Source organism: Melanerpes formicivorus, unplaced genomic scaffold (assembly GCF_026170545.1).
Source record: "Melanerpes formicivorus ecotype bairdi unplaced genomic scaffold, bMelFor1.0.p_v2 SCAF_107, whole genome shotgun sequence".
NCBI classification, from domain to species: Eukaryota; Metazoa; Chordata; class Aves; order Piciformes; family Picidae; genus Melanerpes; species Melanerpes formicivorus.
In genome coordinates this window covers 701,220-721,670 of record NW_027142459.1, presented here as the reverse complement: position 1 = coordinate 721,670, position 20,451 = coordinate 701,220, and the positions used below count along the sequence as shown (strand labels likewise).

The 20,451-nt window shown below is 46.6% G+C and overlaps 1 protein-coding gene across 3 annotated transcripts in view; it reads right to left on the bottom strand.

Moving 5' to 3' along the window:
• Positions 1 to 2,073: 2,073 nt before the first annotated feature.
• The window catches only part of MDGA2 (MAM domain containing glycosylphosphatidylinositol anchor 2), a 353,148-nt gene continuing 334,770 nt past the window's right edge, over positions 2,074 to 20,451 (bottom strand). For all 3 annotated transcript variants that reach the window (XM_068166809.1, XM_068166808.1, XM_068166811.1), the window contains 5 exons: positions 17,896 to 18,051; positions 14,858 to 15,016; positions 9,628 to 9,758; positions 6,447 to 6,552; positions 2,074 to 4,650 (listed from right to left, as the gene is read on the bottom strand). In XM_068166809.1, coding sequence (XP_068022910.1) covers positions 4,562 to 4,650; positions 6,447 to 6,552; positions 9,628 to 9,758; positions 14,858 to 15,016; positions 17,896 to 18,051 — 641 coding nt within the window. In that variant the 3' untranslated portion in view covers positions 2,074 to 4,561. The remainder of the gene's footprint in view (positions 4,651 to 6,446; positions 6,553 to 9,627; positions 9,759 to 14,857; positions 15,017 to 17,895; positions 18,052 to 20,451) is intronic.

Genomic DNA, 20,451 nt, shown 5'->3' with positions numbered 1-20,451 from the left:
CTGAATGTGGATGGGTTTGGGTGTTTCATGAGAGTCACAAAGGGAGGAAGGAATTACAGACTCATTGTACTCACAGAATCATTAAAGCTGGAAGAAACCTTTAAGATCACTGAGTCCAAATGTTAGGCCAATGCTGCCAAGCCCACCACTAACCCATATCTTTAAGCACCACACCTATACAGGTTTTGAAAATTCCCAGGGACAATGGGCAACCTGTTCCAACCTCTCTTGTTGAAGAATTTTTTTTCTACTATCCAGCCTAAACCTCCCCTGGCACAACTTAAGGCCATTTCTTCTGTTCCTATCACTTCTTCCTTTGGAGAAGAGATCAACCACCAGCTGGTTCCAACTTCCTTTCATGGAGTTGTAGAGAGCCAGAAGCTCTCCCCTCAGCCTCCTTTAATCCATGTTGAACAACCCCAGTTCCCTCAGCTGCTCCTCAGCAGACCTGTTCTCCAGACCTTTCACCAGTTTTATTGTCCTCCTCTGGATCTGCTCCAGCCCCTCAATGTCCTTCTTGGAGAGAGGGGCCCGAAACTGAACTCCAGCATTTGAGGTGCTTCACACTGCATGCTTTGTTGGAAGAAGGGTACCCCTATAACATCATTTTTCTTTTCCTAAGCCACAGAATCCCAGCATGGTAAGGGCTGGAAGGGACCCCTGAAGATCATCTAGTCCAACCTCCCTGCTAAAGTATGGTCAACCCAGCAGGATCTCCCACATCATCCTGAGAAAGAATAAAATTGTTGAAAGATGCTTTTATGATGCTTCTCCTGACCTGTGCTGATCAACAGGTGCCCAAATTTCAGGCTACTCTTTTTGGAGGGGATAAATTTGAAGGAAAAATGGGAAAATATTTTAAAGAGACTGGAATGCTTCATGTTTTAGTTCAAAATGACTGACAACTTCCACTCATTTTTCTTTCCATATTCCACATTTCATCTCTTCAGGAGAATGACATCAAGTGGCATAAAGCAGGGCAGAGCAAGGCTTGTCATCAGCTCAGTGTGGCGAAGTGAGAGCTTGTGTGCCCATCCCTGAGCATAGGGACCTCATAGAATCGTTTTGGTTAGAAGAAACCTTCAAGATCACCAAGTCCAACCATTAACACAGCACTGCCAGGTCATCACTAAACCATGTCCTTCAACACCAAATCTGCATGGCTTTGAAACCCCTCCAGGGATGAGGACTCTGCCACTGGCCTGGGCTGCCTGGTCCAGGTCATGGAGCACCTGCTGTGACTCCAGCCCAGATCCAGTCAGGAGCTGCTCAAAGCAAAGAGAATCCACCCAGATTTCATGATGGCCAGAGACAGAAGGGGAAAGGTAACAGGACCATCTGCTGGGAAAAAAATTGCAAAACACAACCCTTGCATCATCTACTGGCAGGGCTTCCAAGCATCCTTGGACAAAAACAGCCCCTCCAAAGACAGCCACACCAAAGAGAAGCCTCTCAGATGATCCCACAGTTCTGTGGCTTTCATAAGGGAGCAGCAGGAGGATACACATGAAGGTCTGGTTTCCACAGTTCCTGAAGTATGAGTCACATCAGCCTCCTAAACAAAAATCTGCATCAAAGTCTCACCATAGCATTCACAGAATTATAGAATTGTTTGAGTTGGAGAAGATCTCTAAAATCATCAAGCCCAGCTGTTGACCTAAAACCTTCGTGGCCACTCAACCATGTCCTGAACTGTCATGTCCATGGTTTTTGAACATCACCATGGATGGTGGCAGCAAGGGATCTGGTCTGCAAATAAAACCCCGGCAGGAAATTTGGTTGGGGTTTTTGAAGGTGTCAAACCCCAGAACCCATCCACACCTCAGGGATCCAACTATCCTCTCGAGCAACAGTCTCTCCATGCTGCAGGGGATGAGAGACACCAGGGATTAGAGACAACAAAAAAGCATCTATAAATAAGGACCTGAAAGTATCCTTGGCAAATTCCATCCCTTGAACACCACCAGTATGGACAATTACATCTTCAGACAACACCAGCTGAGGGGGGCAACCATATCCCAGTGGCACCAATTTGAGGTTCAGTGCCCAACAAACACACGTACCACTTCAACATACCTTACCTGGAAAGAGGCTTTATTGAACATAGCTGTAAAATTATCTCTTCAGTTGAATTACTGAATTTGCACAAACATTTCTCTACAGAATTAAAAAATAAAATAAAATAATAATAATTAATAATAATAATAATAATAATATTAATAATCAAGCCTTGTCACTGTTTTTCTTGCATCTTGTGCTTTTTTGTTTTGTTTTGCTTTGTTTAGACTCGTGGTGGCAAATAGACTTGTTGGGTGGGTTTGTTTTGCTGTTTGCACTCCAATTCCTTGCACATCAGGTTGGGGGTTTTATTTTTGGAATCCTAGGGCATCAAGGGAACACAGAATAATAATAATAATAATTATAATAATAATAATACTATTTAGACAAAAGTCTCTATTTGTTGTTGTTTTCTTTTACTGAAAGGAAGTTAAAAGCTGAAACAGTGGTAAGAAAACAAACAAAAAAAAGGACTTCAAAATGTCAGACCCAACTGTCAGGGAACTTTCCAATGCAGTGGAAAACCAGTCGGCTGAGGGGAAGCGTTGGGGGGTAGCTCAAAAGCCTTTGTCCAGCTTTTGTTTTGCTTCTCATTGAAAACTTCCCCCCCCCCCCCCATTTTTTTTTTGTTTTTAAATTTTTGTTTTGTTTCATTTATTTATTTTTTTTCTTAATTTTGCTACAGTAACAAAATAATCTTTCATGAGTCTGGCTCCGGGACAGAGGCACAGCACCCCTGGGTGCAGGGGAGCTCAGCGCTGCCTTATTGCTGTCCCACCGCCACAGCCCAACCAACCACCTTGTCAAGGGAGGTTGGAGCAAGAGGAAAACTGAAATAACAAATCACTGTTTTTACCACTTTTATGCCCTAAGTGCATCTCAAACAACCTTCTCCTCTGGTTGACCCACTTGATAACCTGTAAAAAACCAAAACTAAACCCAAAACAACAACAACAATCCCCCCACCCCCCCCCAACCCCCCCAAAGAAAGTGCTGCTCCCATTATCCAGGACCAACGGAAGCTAATTCTCTAATGGATAATAAGCTTGAAAGGCCATGGCTGGCTGGAAGGTTAAACAACAAAACATCTCATCCATAAAGGGCTTACGCAGCAGCTCAGGTCCATCCATCTCCAGAAGCAGCTTCATCTCCTTGCCCACAGTCTGCACACTCAGGCTCTGCAGTTTGTTTAGAAAAGAGGTCGCACTACCCAAAGAGTGTTCACAACCCAAAGAGTTTCCACAACCCAAAGGGGCTGCACAACCCAGAGAGCGTTCACAGCCCAAAGAGGCTGCACAACCCGAAGAGGCTGCACAACCCAGAGTCTGGGAAAACCCAAAGAGCGTTCCCAACCCAAAGAGTTTCCACAACTCAAAGGGTTTCCACAACCCACGCTTGTGCAGGGCGAGCTGCCGGTGTGTCGAGACCATCATCCTCCTTCTATCTGTATTCTCTGGTTTGTTTGTTTGTGTTCAATCAGGCTTGTTTCATTGAAGGCACTTGGTTTCCATGGCAAATTTATAAAAGACGGTGGTTTGGTTTCTTCACGCCGTTAGAACAGATGACTTAGGTGGGGAGGGGAGAGGGGTGGTTCGAGTGGCCGCAAGCAAACTCCGAGAGATCCTGTGTCATTATGTAAGCCCAGGTGGCACATCCTGGATAGTAAATGCATGCAAAAGGAGACAGCATAACAGTTAATCAAGCAGAGCCATGAGAAATGGAACAGAAATGTCTTTAAAATAGGTCGGACTGAGGGTTATTTTTTTTTTAGGGGAGGTGACAGCCAAAGTAGAAAGAACCTACAACTATTGACCTCTAGGCTCCAAAACCTTCTGGAAGGGGAAAAAATGAATGCCAGCTCTTCACATACCCTGTTTATAGTGAGGTGTTTCTCTCTGTTTCGTTTTGTGTGTGTGTGTGTGTGTGTGTTTATTTCCTCTCTCTCTCTCTCCATCCTTTATTTTTTTATATATATATATTTTTTTTTGGCAGGCCATTAGGTTTCCATGGTAACAAGCAAACTATTCATTTGAAACAAAACCAGCCATGACTTTTGTGCTTTGACAAGGGTTTTTCTATAGCTCTTTTTTTTTTCTCTTCTTTTGTTCCAAGAGTTCAACCAGACGATGCTGTGTAAATTCAGGATTGACCACAAAAAGCACCTGAAGGTCTCTTCTTCTCTTCCACCCTTAGGCCAGACCTCCTTCTCACGCGTGGTTCATAATGAGTTACACTCCCATGATGCCTTTTTTTTTAGGTCCCCAGTGCTTTCTCTCTTTCTTTTTTTTTTTCTTTTTCATTTTTTTTTCACTATGAAGTTGTTTGTTTGTGTGTTTTTAATTATTATTTATTTATGTATTTATTTAACTTCTTTTTTTTTTTTTTTTTTGAGTCAGTCAGTGGAGGAATCTTTGGTAGTTTGTTTTTCAGTGTCCATTTTACAAAGACTCTTTCTTCATGCCCGTGCCTGGTGAATTCTTTTGTCGCCTCTGCCAGGATAAGGTCACCTCTGATGACTTAAGACAGACATGAGGATGATAACTGGGATGAGTCGTATATGTTCTAATGTCCCAACAGCACCTGATCGTAAATCTACAAAGAGGGAGGCAAAAGTTGCAGTTAAAGAGCTGGCCAGAGACAGTCACAAAGCTCAGAAGATCAGATTGGCCACCATAGCTTCTCACATGAAATTCCAAACTCCCAGCGTTGTGGAGGTTGAGTCACCTCGGGAGGTCACCCAGTCCAACCCCCTGCTAAAGCAGGGCAGCCACAGCAGCTTGCCCAGGATCACAATGGCCAGGTGGGATTGGAATTCTTTCCAGAGAAGCAGACTCCACAGCGTCTCTGGGCAGCCTGCTCCAGGGCTCCTGTACACTGACACCAAACAAGTTTCTCCTCCTTTTCCTGGGTTCCAGTTTGTGCTTTTTGCCCTTTGTCCTGTTTCTGGGCACCACTGAAAGGGGTCTGGCCCCATACTCTTGGCCCCCACCCCCTTGGCCCCCACCCTGTAGATATTCACAAGCACTGAGAAGATTCCCTCTCAGTCTTCTCTTTTCCAGTCCTCTTGTCTGTCTTCCACACCCCCATAGAGGCATCCAGGAAGAACAAAAGTGTGATGCTCACCCAGGCAGTCTCTGCTTGTCACACTGAGTGCCACCACCCTTCCCTGGCAGAGCTTTGCTATCTACAGGGGCAGCGCTCTGCAAATCCATCTCTTACAGTGAGGGCAAGAAGAAACCCTAATGCCTCCCCAGCCAAACAAGGTGGGGGAACTTTGGATGAAAAACCATCTGGCTGTGTAGCTAAATCTGCATAGTAATCCACAAGAGAATCACAGACTGGTGGGGGTTGGAAGAGGCCTTTGGTGGTCATCCAGTACAACACCTGTGCTGAAGCAGGGGCAGCCACAGCAGCTTGCCCGGGATCACAATGTCCAGGTGGGTTTGGAAGCTCTCTAGAGGAGGAGACTTCACAACCTCTCTGGGCAGCTTGCTCCAGGGCTCCTGCACCCTCACAATGGAGAAGTTTGGACACGTGGGTGGAGGGGGAAAGTAAGGTCCACATGGAATCACAACACTAATAGTCAATAATTTCATAATTTTTGGACCCCATGAGCACTTTTAAAATGTTCTTTCATCTCTATATCCATCTCAAATCCCTGTTTCCCACCCCAGCCCTGCTATGGAATGCTATGACCTCTACCCAATGCCCATCAGCCTTTCACTTGTATATCTGTCTACAACTACCTGAAGTGTGGTTTTAGCCAGGTGGGGATTGGTCTCTTCTGCCAGGCAAGCAGCACCAGAACAAGAGGACACAGTCTCAAGCTGCACCAGGGGAGGTTTAGGCTGGATGTTAGGAAGAAATTCTACACAGAGAGAGTGATTTGCCATTGGAATTGGCTGCCTGGGGAGGTGGTGGAGTCACCATCACTGGAGGTGTTTAGGAAGAGACTGGACGGGGTGCTTGGTGCCATGGTTTAGTTGATTAGATGGTGTTGGATGATAGGTTGGACTCGATGATCTCAAAGGTCTCTTCCAACCTGGTTTAACCTATTCTATTCTATTCTATTCTACTCTATTCTATTCTATTCTATTCTATTCTATTCTATTCTATTCTATTCTATCTGCTACACCAGCATTTTCCTATCTGAGGAAAGACATTTTGGTTCCAGAACCTGCCTTATGGAATGGAATCACAGAATGGTTTTGGTTGGAAGGGACCTTAAAGGTCATCTAGTTCCAACCCTCCTCCCATGGGCAGGGACAAGCCTCTTCAGCTGAACCCAACACCATATTCTTTTGGATAAAATTCATTTTAGATGGCTCCTCACACTGATGACCACGAGAAGCAATTTGTTCTCTTCCACATGTAGAAGAGTCACTTACTGTTGGCTGGTTGGTCTGATTTCATACACTCTCCTTCCACAATTGATACGTCATCAATAGCAATGTCCCCTTCGATGCCAGGGCCTCGAATCCCTTCAAATATGAGCTGGAAAGAAAAGAAGAAGAAAAATCAGATCAGAAGGTGAGAAGTGGAAAATGTCCACCTCCATTTTGCATTAGCTACATTGATGGGCTTGGCTTTATCTATAAAACTCAGCTGAGTAGTTCACACATCATTATAGGGTGAATTCAGAGGCTGGAAGAGCTGTGGAGGCAAGGTCTGTGCTGAATGCACTAAATCAACGTGTGTGCTACTCTGGGAGCAGGAGACTCCATCGGGGTTTCATGGAAGAGGGATGCTGCAGGTTAATTAAAATAACAAGGTGGATATTAATGCAGCAGGAGACTTAAATTGGGAAAGCAGGAAGTTTTTCCATAGAATCATAAAACTCTTGCAGTTGGGAAAGACCTTTGAGATCATCAAGTTCAACTGCCCACCTAGAGCTCATAATCCCACCACCACTGCTAAGCCACTACCTTGAAACCACATCCCTCAGCACCACATCCGTGTGTGTTTGAAACACCTCCAGAGATGGTGTCTCCACCTGGGTAGCAGGTTCCAATGCCTGAGACCCCTCTCTGTGATGATAGTTTTCCTAATGTCCAACCTGAACCTCCCTTGGCACATAACTTACCCTGTTGTCTGAAAACAGTTTTTAAAGCAATGATCCATCTGACAATATTTTGACTCTGCCCTTGAGGCTGGGAAATACTCAGCTCAAGAGAGAAGTGCCTTCTCCTCCCCAAAGTACAACTCCTTGGCAGCAGGCATGAAACCACTCAAAAGACTTGAAAATCAAATCTTCCCTGATCATGAAAACCAAATCTTCCCTGATCATGAAAACCAGTTTCCAGACAAAAAGACTCTATACAAATACAACAACCAGCATTTAATTAAAATCTGCATTTGGCAGCAGGTTTTAATGGCCTGGGACATGAGGCAGCTATCAGCCAGCTTGGACACACGCTCGGAACAAATCACCACAGATGAGTGTTGGCAAAACATGGAACAGCATCCAGCCTGAGGTTCTTAGCTATTTGTAGAAGGTGCCAAATGAGCAGAATCCACTCTCAGTGTCCTGCACCACCTAGGAACTGCACCTCCCTGACTTTAGAAAACTGCTCTTAAAAATAGTGCATTCATAGAATTCCAGAAGCACACAGAGTGGTGGAGGTTGGAAGGGATGTCTGGAGATCATCCAGTCCAATCCCCCTGCTAAAGCAAGGGGTACCCACAGCAGCTTGCCCAGCATCACAATTACCAGCTGGGTTTGGAATCTCTCCAGAGATGGAGATTCCACAACCTCTCTGGGCAGCCTGCTCCAGGCCTCCAGCCCCCTCACACCAAATAAGTTTCTCCTCCTAGGTGCCAGTTATGCCCATTCTCCCTTGTCTTATCACTGGAGCACCACTGAGAATGGCCTGCCCCAAGCCTCTTGCCCTTCACAGGTCCTTTAGCTTTTGTTGAGCCCTCTCAGGCTGCTTTTCTCCAGGATCAACAGCCCCAGGTCTCTCAGTCTTTCCTCCCCACAGAGATGCCCAAGGCCTCTCAGCATCTTCATAGCCTTCACTGGACTCTGTCCAGTAGTTCTCTGCCTCTCCTAAACTCAGGAGCCCAGAACTGGACCCAGTCATCCAGTGGTGGCCTTACTAGGGCAGAAAAACATCAGAGGATAACCTCTCTTTACCTGCTGGTCACACCCTTCTTCATGTACCCCAGGAGAACATTGGTGGCTCCTGTGGAACTTGTTTTCCACCAGCACTGCCAGGACCTGGTCCATGAGCTGTCCAGTGGGTGACTCCTCACCTGTACTGGCACAGGAATTATTCCGCCCCAATTGTAGGGATTTGATATTTGATAGGATATTGATTACTCCTCCCCAAGTGTAGGAGCCTACACTTGCCCTGGTTGACCTTCACGAGGTTTTCCTCCACCCAACTCTGCAGCCCACCCAGAAAATGCCTGTAGGTTATGGTCACTGTACCATGGAAGATAACTTCCCCCCCCCCCCCCCCAGATGACTAATTTCCTATTCCAGTTTCTAATCTGAAACTGAAAACATTTTATAATAGCTGCCAGCACCTTCTGAAGACTGGGAGGCTTCAAACTCCCATCCAGTAGCTACTGCCTGTCCACTAATTACATGCATTATCAAGCTCTGTGGTGCTCACCTACTAAAGCAAGGACTGCAATCTTCTATCCATGAAGCAGCTGTGAAATCCTGTGTCAGAAGGAAGGGTTCCTCGTACACAGTACCACAGCATCACCAAGGTTGGAAGAGACCTCAAAGTACATCAAGTACAATCTATCACCCAAGACTTCATGGCTAGACCTTGGCACCGAGTGCCAGGTCCAATCCCCTCTTGAACACCTCCAGGGATGGTGACTCCACCACCTCCCTGGGTAGCACATTCCAATGGCTAACAACTCTCTCTGTGAAGAACTTTCTCCTCACCTCAAGCTTAAACTTCCCCTGGTGCAGCTTGAGACTGTGTCCTCTCGTTTTGGTGCTGGTTGCCTGGGAGAAGAGACCAACCCCCACCTGGCTACAACCACCTTCCAGGTAGTTGTAGAGGGCAATAAGGTCTCCCCTGAGCCTCCTCCTCTCCAGGCTAAACAACCCCAGCTCCCTCAGCCTCTCCTCATAGGGCTTGTGCTCGAGGCCTCTCCCCAGCCTTGTTGCCCTTCTCTGGACATGTTCAAGAGTCTCAATGTCCTTCTTAAACTGAGGGGCCCAGAACTGGACACAGAACTCAAGGTGTGGCCTAACCAATGCTGAGTACAGGGGCACAATGACTTCCCTGCTCCTGCTGGCCACACTATTCTCAATGCAGGCCAGCATGCCCTTGGCCTTCTTGGCCCCCTGGGCACACTGCTGGCTCACATTCAGCTGGCTGTCAATCAGTACCCCCAGGTCCCTTTCCATTTGGCAGCTCTCCAGCCACTCTGCCCCCAGCCTGTATCTCTGCATGGGGTTGTTGTGGCCAAAGTGCAGCACCCAGCACTTGGATTTGTTGAATGCCATCATGTTGGACTCCGCCCATCTGTCCAGTTGGTCGTCCCCCACCCTGCCAAAACCCAACTTCTCCAGTTCCTGGTGGTGATGCACAAAGCCATTACCTGAAATGAAGTGGGGGGGTTTATATTCACGCGGGCTTGGTTCCAGTGCTGGCCTTTATTCCCACTTGAAGACCACAAGGGGTTCTCTATCGCTGTCTGACCTTTCAGCCGCAGGTAGACGTTCAAGCTTCCTAGAAGAGAGGTGGAGAACTGCAGTTGGTTAGATGGAATGATGGAGCAAGGATGCTGAACAGTCCCCTGTTCACCCAGCCCCTGCCCATTGTGCCAGGGTCTGAGTGGAGATGACAAGCTTCTTGTCATCAATTCAACAGGCTCAAGCTTCAGAATGCTGTGAGTTGGGGATGTGAACTGACAGTGAGTGGACTTTTCACTGAAACAGAAGGAGAACCCAGGAAGTTCCATCTGAAGATGAGGAGAAGCTTCTTTGCTGTGAGGGAACCAAAGCCCTGGAGCAGGCTGCCCAGAGAGGTTGTGGAGTAGTCTTCTCTGGGAAGATTCCAATCCCACCAACACATATTCCTGTGCAACCTGATCTAGGCAAACCTGCTTTAGCAAGGAGGTTGGACTACATCATCTCTAGAGGTCCCTTCTAACCCCCACTATACTGGAATTCTGTGTGACTTCTCCATACTTTAGTGTAAAGGAGACATTGAGAATCTTTTCCAAGGAAAAACAAGCCATTTGGTTGCTCTATGCTTAGCCCTTGCTCATCAAGACTGTCCAACTTCTTTGTGCATCATTTAACTAATGGAGTCCCACAGAACACGGCACACCTATCTCAGATACAGATGTGATACCCTCGCTCCTGCTAAAGAGGAATTTTGGAGAACAACATAATCCTTTGAGTTAAAGTGACTTTGGTTATTTTAGTCCCTCACCACGGAGAACACCACCACAGACCTGGGTCTTCCACATCCCACCACTGCTGAACTTCATTCCAGCAGAAGTTCCTTCCACACAGATGTGTGAGGGAGTGATCTCTTTGTTCTGTGTGAATCATTGCATCCTGCTCTAGGTGAATCTGCTCTGGCAGGGAGGTTGGACTAGATGACAGTTGAGGGGCAGTGGTTTGAGCACAGCAGATTTAGGTTAGATGCTATGGGAAAGTTTTTTACCATGAGGTTGGTGAGACACTGGAACAGGTTGCCCAGAGAGGTGGGGAGGCCCCATCCCTGGAAACATTACTGGTCAGGCTTGATGAGCCCCTGAGCAACCTGATCTAGTTGGAGTTATCCCTGATGACTTCAGTGGGGTTGGACAAGATGACCTTCAAGGGTCCCTTCCAATCTGATCCATTCTGTGACTCTATGATCTCCAGAGGTACCTTCCTACCCCTATCATTCTCTGAGTCATTTCTCAGTATGTTGGTCAGTATGGATGGACATTCCTGACCCTCATGGCTACATATCCATACATGCCTGCCCAAAATAGGTTGTCCAGAGAGGCAGTGGAATCACCATCCGTGGAGGTGTTCAAGAAATGTGTGACCATGGCACTTTGGGACATGGTTTAGCGGCTGTGGTGGTGTTGGGTTGATGATTGGACTTGATCTCAGAGGTCTTTTGCAACCAAAACAGTTCTATGTTTCTATGAAAAGTCACCAAAACGAATGAAACCTGCAACAGATGCTTGTCCTTGGAATTCTATCAGTAAGGTTTTGGAAAAGTTGTACCCTAAAGCTGCTGCTGGGTTGGTTTCAGGGCTCATACTGAGATGTGTCTCTCAAGAATTCACCTAAAGATTTCAAAGCATAGCCGATCCTAGATAAATGGGTAATGAAGCAGCACTTGAGTAGGAGACAAAACCAGTAAGCAAGAGCAACAACTGTGGATTAGGGAATGAAGCTGACTTTTTGACAGCACCCTGCCAAGGGAGTGCAGGGTGCTCTGAAGAATGTCACCAGCTGCCACAATGAGGTGGCATTTTGAGTGCTCATCGCTGTGTGAACACAAGCAGCTTTCACACTGTGCTCTGATAGCACTTTCTGCTTCCATGTTCTGGTGTTTGGTGGCTCCCTAATGACAAGAAAAAAATTACTGTTCCTGGAGCATCACTTGGAAATGCCTTATTTTGGGGTGCAATTTTAAAAACTGGGAAATACAGATTTATTTATTTATGTTCATGTTGACAACCATAATGGAGCTACGACCTCATTCTGTCTCAAAGCAGAGATACAACAAGGAGAGCTGACTCTTCATTTTCTTCCTCCCCAACAAATGGCTTACTGTTTGGTGTAAATCAAGCAATGAGACCTTGTGTTTTTCTTAACATCTGTCCTGGTGTGAACTGAAGCAGAACTGGCTCTGGTCACGGCTGTGACTTCCCAGCTCAGTCTCTGCTCACTGAGACAGTTTCTGATGTTCAGGGCAGGTTTGCACAGTCAGGGGCTGCTTCTAGCAGGGGGAAGCTGTTGGGGAGAGTTTCTGCCAAGGGTTGGGCTGCAGAAAGGCTCTGCCTGAGACTTGCACATCTGTAGACCAAAGGCACTGCCACAGCTTGTGCCTCACCTTGGGGGACAGGAAGGTAGATGTGGCACCTGCAGAGAGGAGTGGACAGGACATGTGACCTTCAAATGAACACAATATTTGAGGTGAAGCCTCAGCAGTGCCCAGCACAACCCTAAGCCAGGTTGCTGTTGGCCATTTTGGCCACCTGGGAGCAGAATGGCTCCTCTCCAGCCTGACTGCCAACTAACCTCACCTGGGTCCTTTCCTGCTGGGCAGCTTCTAGTCACACTTCCCCAGTCCTGGAGTTTTTGTGGACCAAGTGCAGGACCTGGCACTTGGCCTTGTTGAACCATTGGCTTTGGTCTATATTGATTCCTTCTTATGGGATGATAGTTCACCCAACAAATCCACTCATTTCTGTGGCAAGCAGAATCCTATACCTCTATTCCACAACAAGTGGCTAAAGTGATTTAGACGGGAACCACTTCTAACCTCCAAGACACCCAGAAAGACACTTTCAGTTCTCAGTTAAGTCAGGTCAAAATTCAGCAGCTCATGGTTATGCAACACACATCCTGCAGCAGAAAGCCTTGTGAGTAGTGGCTGAGGGAACTGGAGTTGTTTAGTCTGGAGAAGAGGAGGCTGAGGAGAAACCTTACTGCTCCCTACAGCTACCTGAAAGGAGGTTGGAGCCAGGTGGGGGTTGATCTCTTCTCTATAGTATCAGGAGGTAGAATGAGAGGCAATGGCCTGAAACTGTGCCAGGGGAAGTTAAGGTTGGATATTAACAGAAGTTTCTTTCCTGCAAGAGTGGTAAGGTGTTGGAACAAGCTACCCAGGGAGGCGGTGGAACCACTGTCCCTAGAGGCATTCAAGAATTGTGTGGACATGGCACTTTGTGACATAATTTAATGGCCATGGTGGTCTTAGTGTGCTGGTCGTTCTTGATCTTATCAGATGTCTTCCAACTGAAGCAAGTCTATAATTCTGTGATCTACAAAGTCTCATTTAGCAGGTCCTATTCTGATCTTGGGGAGAAATCCACAACAACACATAGTTGATGGCTTCCTGACTGGCAGCACTCGTTCCCAAATAGGGATAAAAGCCACCTTCTGTGTGTTGGCTGCAAACTCCAGAGCACTGGTGAAGGGTCAGGGCTTTCTAGCAGCTTGTGACAAACCAGCCAATCTGTTTCAGCAATAAGATTTAGAATTAGCCACGGGGTATTAAACCTTCATAAAATGTCATTCTGCTGAAAAAAAAATAAAATATTACTCACTAAAGAATTCCCAGAGAATTGTGGAGGCTGGAGAACCTTTTGGAGATCATCCCATCCAAATCCCTGCTCAAAGCATTAGAGCAGGTTGCCATGTGAAATCCAATTTTGGATATCTCCAAGGACAGAGACTCCATAATCTCTCTGTAAAACCTGTGCCAGTGTTTGCCTGTGACCAGCAGGACAAGGGAGGTGATTCTTCCCTCTGCTCTGCTCTCATGAGACCCTCACCTGGAGCACTGTGTCCAGTTCTGGGGTCCCCAGCACAAGGAGGACTTGGAAGTGTTTGAGTGGGACCAGAGAGTCTGTGAAGATGATCAGAGGGCTGGATCACCTCACTTATGGGAACAGGCTGTGGGAGCTGGAACTGTTCCACTTGCAGAAGAGAAGGCTATGGGGAGATCTTAAAGCAGCCTCCCAGTACCTGAAGAACGTTACAAGAAACCTGGGGAGGGGCTTTTTACAAGGGCTTGTAGTGACAGGAGGAGAGGGAATGGATTGAAGTTTGAGGAGGGGAGATTTAGACTGGATATGAGGAAGAAATTCTTTACAGTGAGAGTGGTGAGACACTGGAACAGGTTGCCCAGGGAGGTTGTAGATGTCCCTTCCCTGGAGGTGTCCAAAACCAAGCTGGATGAGGCCTTGAGCAACCCGGTCTAGTGGAAGGTGGCCCTGACCATGGCAGCAGGGGTTGTAACCAGATGATCTTTATGGTCCCTTCCAAACCAAACCCTTCTGTAAATCCATGAATTCCTTCATAATTAAGGAAAAAAATAAGGAAAAAAAATGAAATAAAAAGAAAAAAAGAAAAAGGTTTTTCCTGCGTTTGAATAGAAGTGACTCAAATTTCTGCCCAGTTTTGTCCTATCCCTGAGCATCTCTGAGCTCTATCTTATTTATACTCTCACTTAGGAAGAGACTGGATGGGATACTTGGTGCCATGGTTTAGTTGATGATAGGTTGGACTTGATGATCTCAAAGGTCTTTTCCAACCTGGTTAATTCTATTCTATTCTATTCTATTCTATTCTATTCTATTCTATTCTATTCTATTCTATTCTATTCTATTCTATTCTATTCTATTCTAGTCTATTCTAGTCTATTCTAGTCTATTCTAGTCTATTCTATTCTGTTCTTCTGGTATTGATACACATGGATAAACTCCCCCCTCAGGCTGCTGTTCTCCAGGCTTAACAGCCTCGGGTCTGTCAGCCTTTCCTCCTCACAGAGATGGTCCAGTCCTCATCTCCATGTGGAACCTCCTGGTTTCCAGTTTGTGCCTGTTGCCCTTTGTCCTATCACTGACCACCACTGGAAAGAGCTATGAAGTTGCCTCACATCTGCCCCAACACTTCCCAGCTCTTCTACTGTGTTCATCATCATAAGCCCCAGTTTTAAATCAGCTTGGATGCTAACAGCCACCTGTCAGGCCAGTGTTGGCTGCGGCTGGCCCTTGACGGTGTTGGCAGTCCTCCCATCCTTTTCTTTCATACAAGTGGGCACATCTCCTGCTAAGTTAAGAGACAAAGTCATTGGCTTTCTCTCACCTATGTGCTGTCCATACATGTGATAGTAGAAGCTAAAACAATAGGCTGTGTTTGTAGCTCCATAGGGATTTTTGGGAGCGACGCTGAAGACAGGACTAACAAGTCTGGCCTTCTCGCCTTCCAGCCGGGGACGTGATGTCTCAATGTACATGTAGAAACCTGGGGGAAGTCCAAATTGAAACAGTTAGGTTGCCATCTTCAGCATTCAACCCTTATGCATGCAGGAAGTCACCTATGAGGTGTCTTGATTAATTTTTCACATTCATCTAACGTCACCTTCTTTTCTGGGACATATTTGTTCTGCATTAAGCTCCTGTGTTTTCTACAACTGCTTCACAGACATCTTTTATACCAAGAGTAAAATCAGGGTTAGCAGGTCAGGACTCATCAACAACTTCAGATCAGTGTAGCATTGTACTCTCATGGGAAAAGAAAGGAATCTTCATTCCTCGTGGTCATGAACACATTGCCTTGAGCAACCTGCTCTAGTGGAAGCTGTCCCTGCCCATGGCAGGGGAGTTGAAACTAGATGATCTTTAAGGCCCCTTCAAATCCAAACCATTCTATCATTCTATGATTCTATGAAGGTTGGACATGATGTTTTTAGAGGTCTTTTCCAATCTTAATGATTCAATGATTTATGATGGTCCTAAGATTTCAGGTGTCCATTTGGTCCTACCAGCAGTGAGTGGGGGGGACTTATAAAGAGAAAATACCTTGATGAGAACCTTTCAAGGAACATTTTCAACTGGCCACATCAATCACATGTTTGAGAGCTCAATGTCATGAAAAGAGACAGTATTCATCTATTCTGATCCTGGATGTTGTTCATCAATGACAAAGTCAAGGATCAAAGTTGATGAATACAGAATCATAGAATTATTTCCAATGGAAAGGACCTCTAGGATCTAAGTGCAACTGTCAACCTAAGAATAGAATAGAATTAACCAGGTTGGAAAAGACCTTTGAGATCATCCAGTCCAACCTATCATCCAACACTATCTAATCAACTAAACCACAGCACCATGTGTCCCATCCAGTCTCTTCCTAAACATCTCCAGTGATGGCGACTCCACCACCATCCTGGGCAGCCCATTTCAATGGGTGATCACTCTCTCTGTGTGGAATTTCTTCCTAACATCAGGCCTAACTGCTCTTTAGCAAAATTCTGGGTTGGACCATTAGGTAAAGCTTACTTGCTTGTCAGGGATGGTGACTCCACCACCTGCCTGGGCAGCACATTCCAATGGTAAATAACTCTTTCTGTGAAGAATTTCTTCCTAACCTCCAGCCTCAACCTCCCCTGGCGCAGCTTGAGACTGTGTCCTCTTGTTCTGTCACAGGTTGCCTGGGAGAAGAGACCAACCCCCACCTGGCTACAACCTCCCTTCAGGTAGCTGTAGACAGCAATAAGGTCTCCCCTGAGCCTCCTCTTTCCAGGCTAAGCAACCCCAGCTCCCTCACCATGGCCATTAAAATATCTCCCAAAGTGCCGTTCTGACACATTTCTTGAACACCTTCAGAGATGGTGATTCCACCATGTCCCTGGCAGCCTGTTCCAGCGCCTGACCACTTTTCAGTGAAGAAATTATTCCTAATATCCAACCTAAACCTCCCATGGCACTATTTCAGGCCATTTCCTTTCATTCTACCATCTGATTCTAGGGAGAAGAGACCAACCCCACCTCACTGCAGCCTCTCTTCAGGGAACTGTAAAGAGCAATGAGGTTTCCCTTCAGCCTCTTTTTCTCCAGGCTAAACAATCCCAGTTTGCTCAGCTGTTCCTCACCAGACTTGTTGTCCAGACCCTTCATCAGCTTTGTTACCCTTCTCTGGACGTGCTCTGCCCCCTCAATGTCCTTCTGTGAGTGAGGGGCCTAAAAGTGAATCCAGTACTCAAGGTGTGGTCTCACCAATGCCCAGTACAGGGGGACAATCGCCTCTCTACTCCTGCTGGCCACACTATTGCTGATCCACGCCAGGATGCTGGTGGCTTTCTTGGCCACCTGGTCACACACTGTCTCATCTTCAGCTGCTGTCAACCAGCACCCCCAGGTCCTCTTCTGCCAGGAAAATTTCCAGCCACTCTGTCCCACTCCCGGGACATTGCCTGGGGTTGTTGCAACCCAAATTCAGGACCCAGCACTTTGCTTTCCTGAACCTTATCCCATTGAGCTCAGCCCATCTGTCCAGCCTGGCCAAGTCCCTTTGCAGAGCATTCCTACCATCCAGCAGGTCAACACTCCCACCTAGATTACTGTCATCTGGAAATTTACTGAGGGTGCCTTTAATCCCCTCGTTCTGATAATTGGTAAAGACACTAAACAGAACTGGCACCAGTACTGTGCCCTCAGGAACACCAGTGGTTACCAGCTGGATTCAACTCCATGCTCCACCAACATTCATTCACCACACCAACAACTGGGAGAGTAGTTACTTAATCCAACCAAAAAATACAACCCAAAGAGATTCCCAACCCCCACCCCCCCACCCCCATTTTGGTAGTGCAAGCAGAGGGTAGACAATAAAATAGCATTGGTCACCTCAAGACTGACAAATTCAACACATGATGCCTGACTTTTCAAACGCAAATACTCATAGCATGCTTCTGATATCCAGGGAGGGGAGCAGATTGGAAATTACACATTTTAGTAACACTCAAAGGAATAATGGGTTAAGAAAAAAGGAAATCTTTTTGTCACAGTCTGAGACAGCCCAAGTTGGCATTTAAACAGCATAAACCAGAAGAACACATCAAGATGTGCCAGATTATGTCCCCTCTAGACTATAAGATGGAAGAAATCACTTTGAAGAAGGGCTGCTAGAAAGGGTACAAGATGGTTAATGGCACCATTAGTGAGTTATGTGTTGGGACCAGCTACATGCCTCAGCACCAGCAATATCTTCTAAGAGTCCTTCAAGCCCGTCTTGGAATGATCAGGAAAACCAACAAAGCTGGTTGAGTTGCTTGTCCTTGACAGGTCTCTTATCCAACAGCAGTTGCAGTGCTGAAGGCCCAGCAAGGAACTGGAGCTTACCTTCCTTGGAGCCAGTGCGATCGGCGTTGGGCCCTGTGTTTGGGGTGTATTTTGTGTCTCTAGTGGCAGTGCTTTGTTTCGTCCAGTCAAAGTTGTCTGTGTCATCTTGGGTGAAAAGGCAAATGTTACCATCCTCAAACCCACAGTGGAACTCTCCTGCCAACACAGAAAACGAGCACAAATTTAGTGGCTGAATCTACTCATTCAATCACTGAATCACAGAGCAGTAGAGCTTGGAAGGGACCTCCAGAGATCATCCACTCCAATCCCCCTGCTAAAGCAGGGTACCCACAGCATCTTGGCCAGGATCACAAGGACCACAAGGGTTTGGAATCTCTCCAGAGGAGACTCCACCACCTCTCTGAACAGCCTGCTCCAGGACTACAGCACCCTCACACACCAAGCAAGTTTCTCCTCATCATCACGTGGAACCTCTTGGGTTCCAGTTTGTGACCATTGTCTCTTGTCCTGTCACTGGGCACCACTGACAAGAGTCTGGCCTCATCCTCTTGCTCCCCATGCCTTAGCTCTTGCTGAGCATTGAGAAGATCCCCTGTGGGGTTGCTCTTCTCCAGGCTCAACAGCTCCAGGTCTCTCAGCCTTTCCTGCTCATAGAGATGCTCCAGGCCCTCAGCACCTTCAGAGCTCCCACTGGGCTCTCTCCAGTAGTTCCATGAAGAGACCTTCAACTTGGGAACCCAGAGTTGGACCCAGATGTGGCCTCACTAGGGCAGATTAGAGGAGCATAACCTCTTCTTCATGCACTCTGGGAGACCTTCGGCCTTCCTGGCCATGAGGGCACATTGTCCACCAGCACTCCCAGGTCCTTCTCCACAGAGCTGCTTTCCAGTAGGTCACCCCTCACCCATGCTGGTGCAGGGAGTTGTTTCCCCTCCAGCTGCAGGACCCTACACTTGCCCTGGTTGAACTCTATGAGATTCCTCTGTGCTCAACTCTCCAGCCGGCCATCTCCCAAATCAGAGCTTCAACATTCCATTTTGATCTCAGAACAGAATAAGGCCCCATGTTGCAAAATGTGCAAAAGCTTCATTTTCTGCAGAGGAACAGCTCCTGCTGGGTTTATTCTTCCAGCAAAGTCAATTGATTTATCTGAGGAAACAAGCAAGTCTCTCTTCTCCAGGGAGAAGGCAGCTGTCTGCACACCGTGTCAGATCCAACCTCCTTTAGAGGGGTGCAATTTATATTCATTGTTAGGAGGAACTCTAACACCAGGCATCCTGGGATTATTCATCTGTGCTACAGCAAGAAGGTATATAAATGTTTGCAGGTTTGGGCTTTTTGGTAAACTATAAATCCTCTTAAGCCACTGGAGCTTCACTGTAAATCAGTAGAGACAGAAGGACCTGGAGCTTAGCTTGGAGATGTAGTACTAGACAAGGATGCTGGGCTGAAGCTTAGTTAAAGTCAGGTAATGCTGCAGACTAAAAGAAAAACAAGCCTGAAATCTTCATTGCAAACCAGAATCAGAGAATTGGTTTGGTTAGAAAAGACCTTCAAGGTCATTGAGTCTGACCATCAAACCAACACTACCGTGGCCATTAAACCATAGTAGGAAAAGATTCTTTGCAGTGAGGGTGGTGAGACACTGGTACAGGTTGCCCAGGGAGATCATGGATGCCCCCTCACTGGAAGTGTTCACAGGCGTGTTGGATGAGGCCTTGAGCAGCCTGGTCTAGTGGAAGGTATTCCTGACAATGGCACAGCAATTGGTACTAGATGCTCTTTAAGGTCCTTTTAAACCCAAACAATTCTGTGTTTCTGTGTCCCCAAGTCCATACATTTCTCAAACACCTCCAGAGACAGTGACTCCACCACCTCCCTGGGCAGCCTGTTCCAATCCCTGACCACTCTTTCAGCAAAGAATTTTTTTCCTAATATCCAGCCTAAATCTGCACTGGTGCAACTTGAAATGACTGTCAAGCCCTGAAACAGGCTGCCCGGGAGGGTAGTGGGGTCTCCATCCCTGGAGGTGTTTAAAACATACATGGACGTGTTGCTGAGGGACATGGTTTAGTGGTGGGAGCAGTAATGATGGGATTGTGAGCTCCAGGCAAGCAGATGGTTTTGATGATCTTGCCCCATCCCTGAATGTGTTCAGTGCCAGGTTGGACAAGGCCATTATCAGCCTGGTCTAGTGGGAGGTGTCCATGCCCATGGCAGGGAGTTGGAAGTAAATGATCTTTAATGTCCCTTCCAATCCAAACCATTTTATGATTCTATGAATGTTCTCTTCTAACCTCAGCAGTTCTATGGTTGAGGGCATTTCCTGAAGTCTGTGAATCTATCCTACAACTTGTTCCCTGGGAGAAGAAGAGAGCAATCCCAACCTGGCTCCAGCCTCCTTTCAGGGAGTTGTAGAAAATTAACATCTAAATATTTTTGGACCATTCAGCAGTTTCTGATACAGCTCCTGCAGTACCTTGAAAGCTCCATTTGCAGGTCTCCCCATGCCCTCAGAGCTTCATTAAGAAACTCCACATCAGCAGAACATAAGATTTTTCTTCCAGCTTTAAAAACAATAAAGGTAAAATCAAA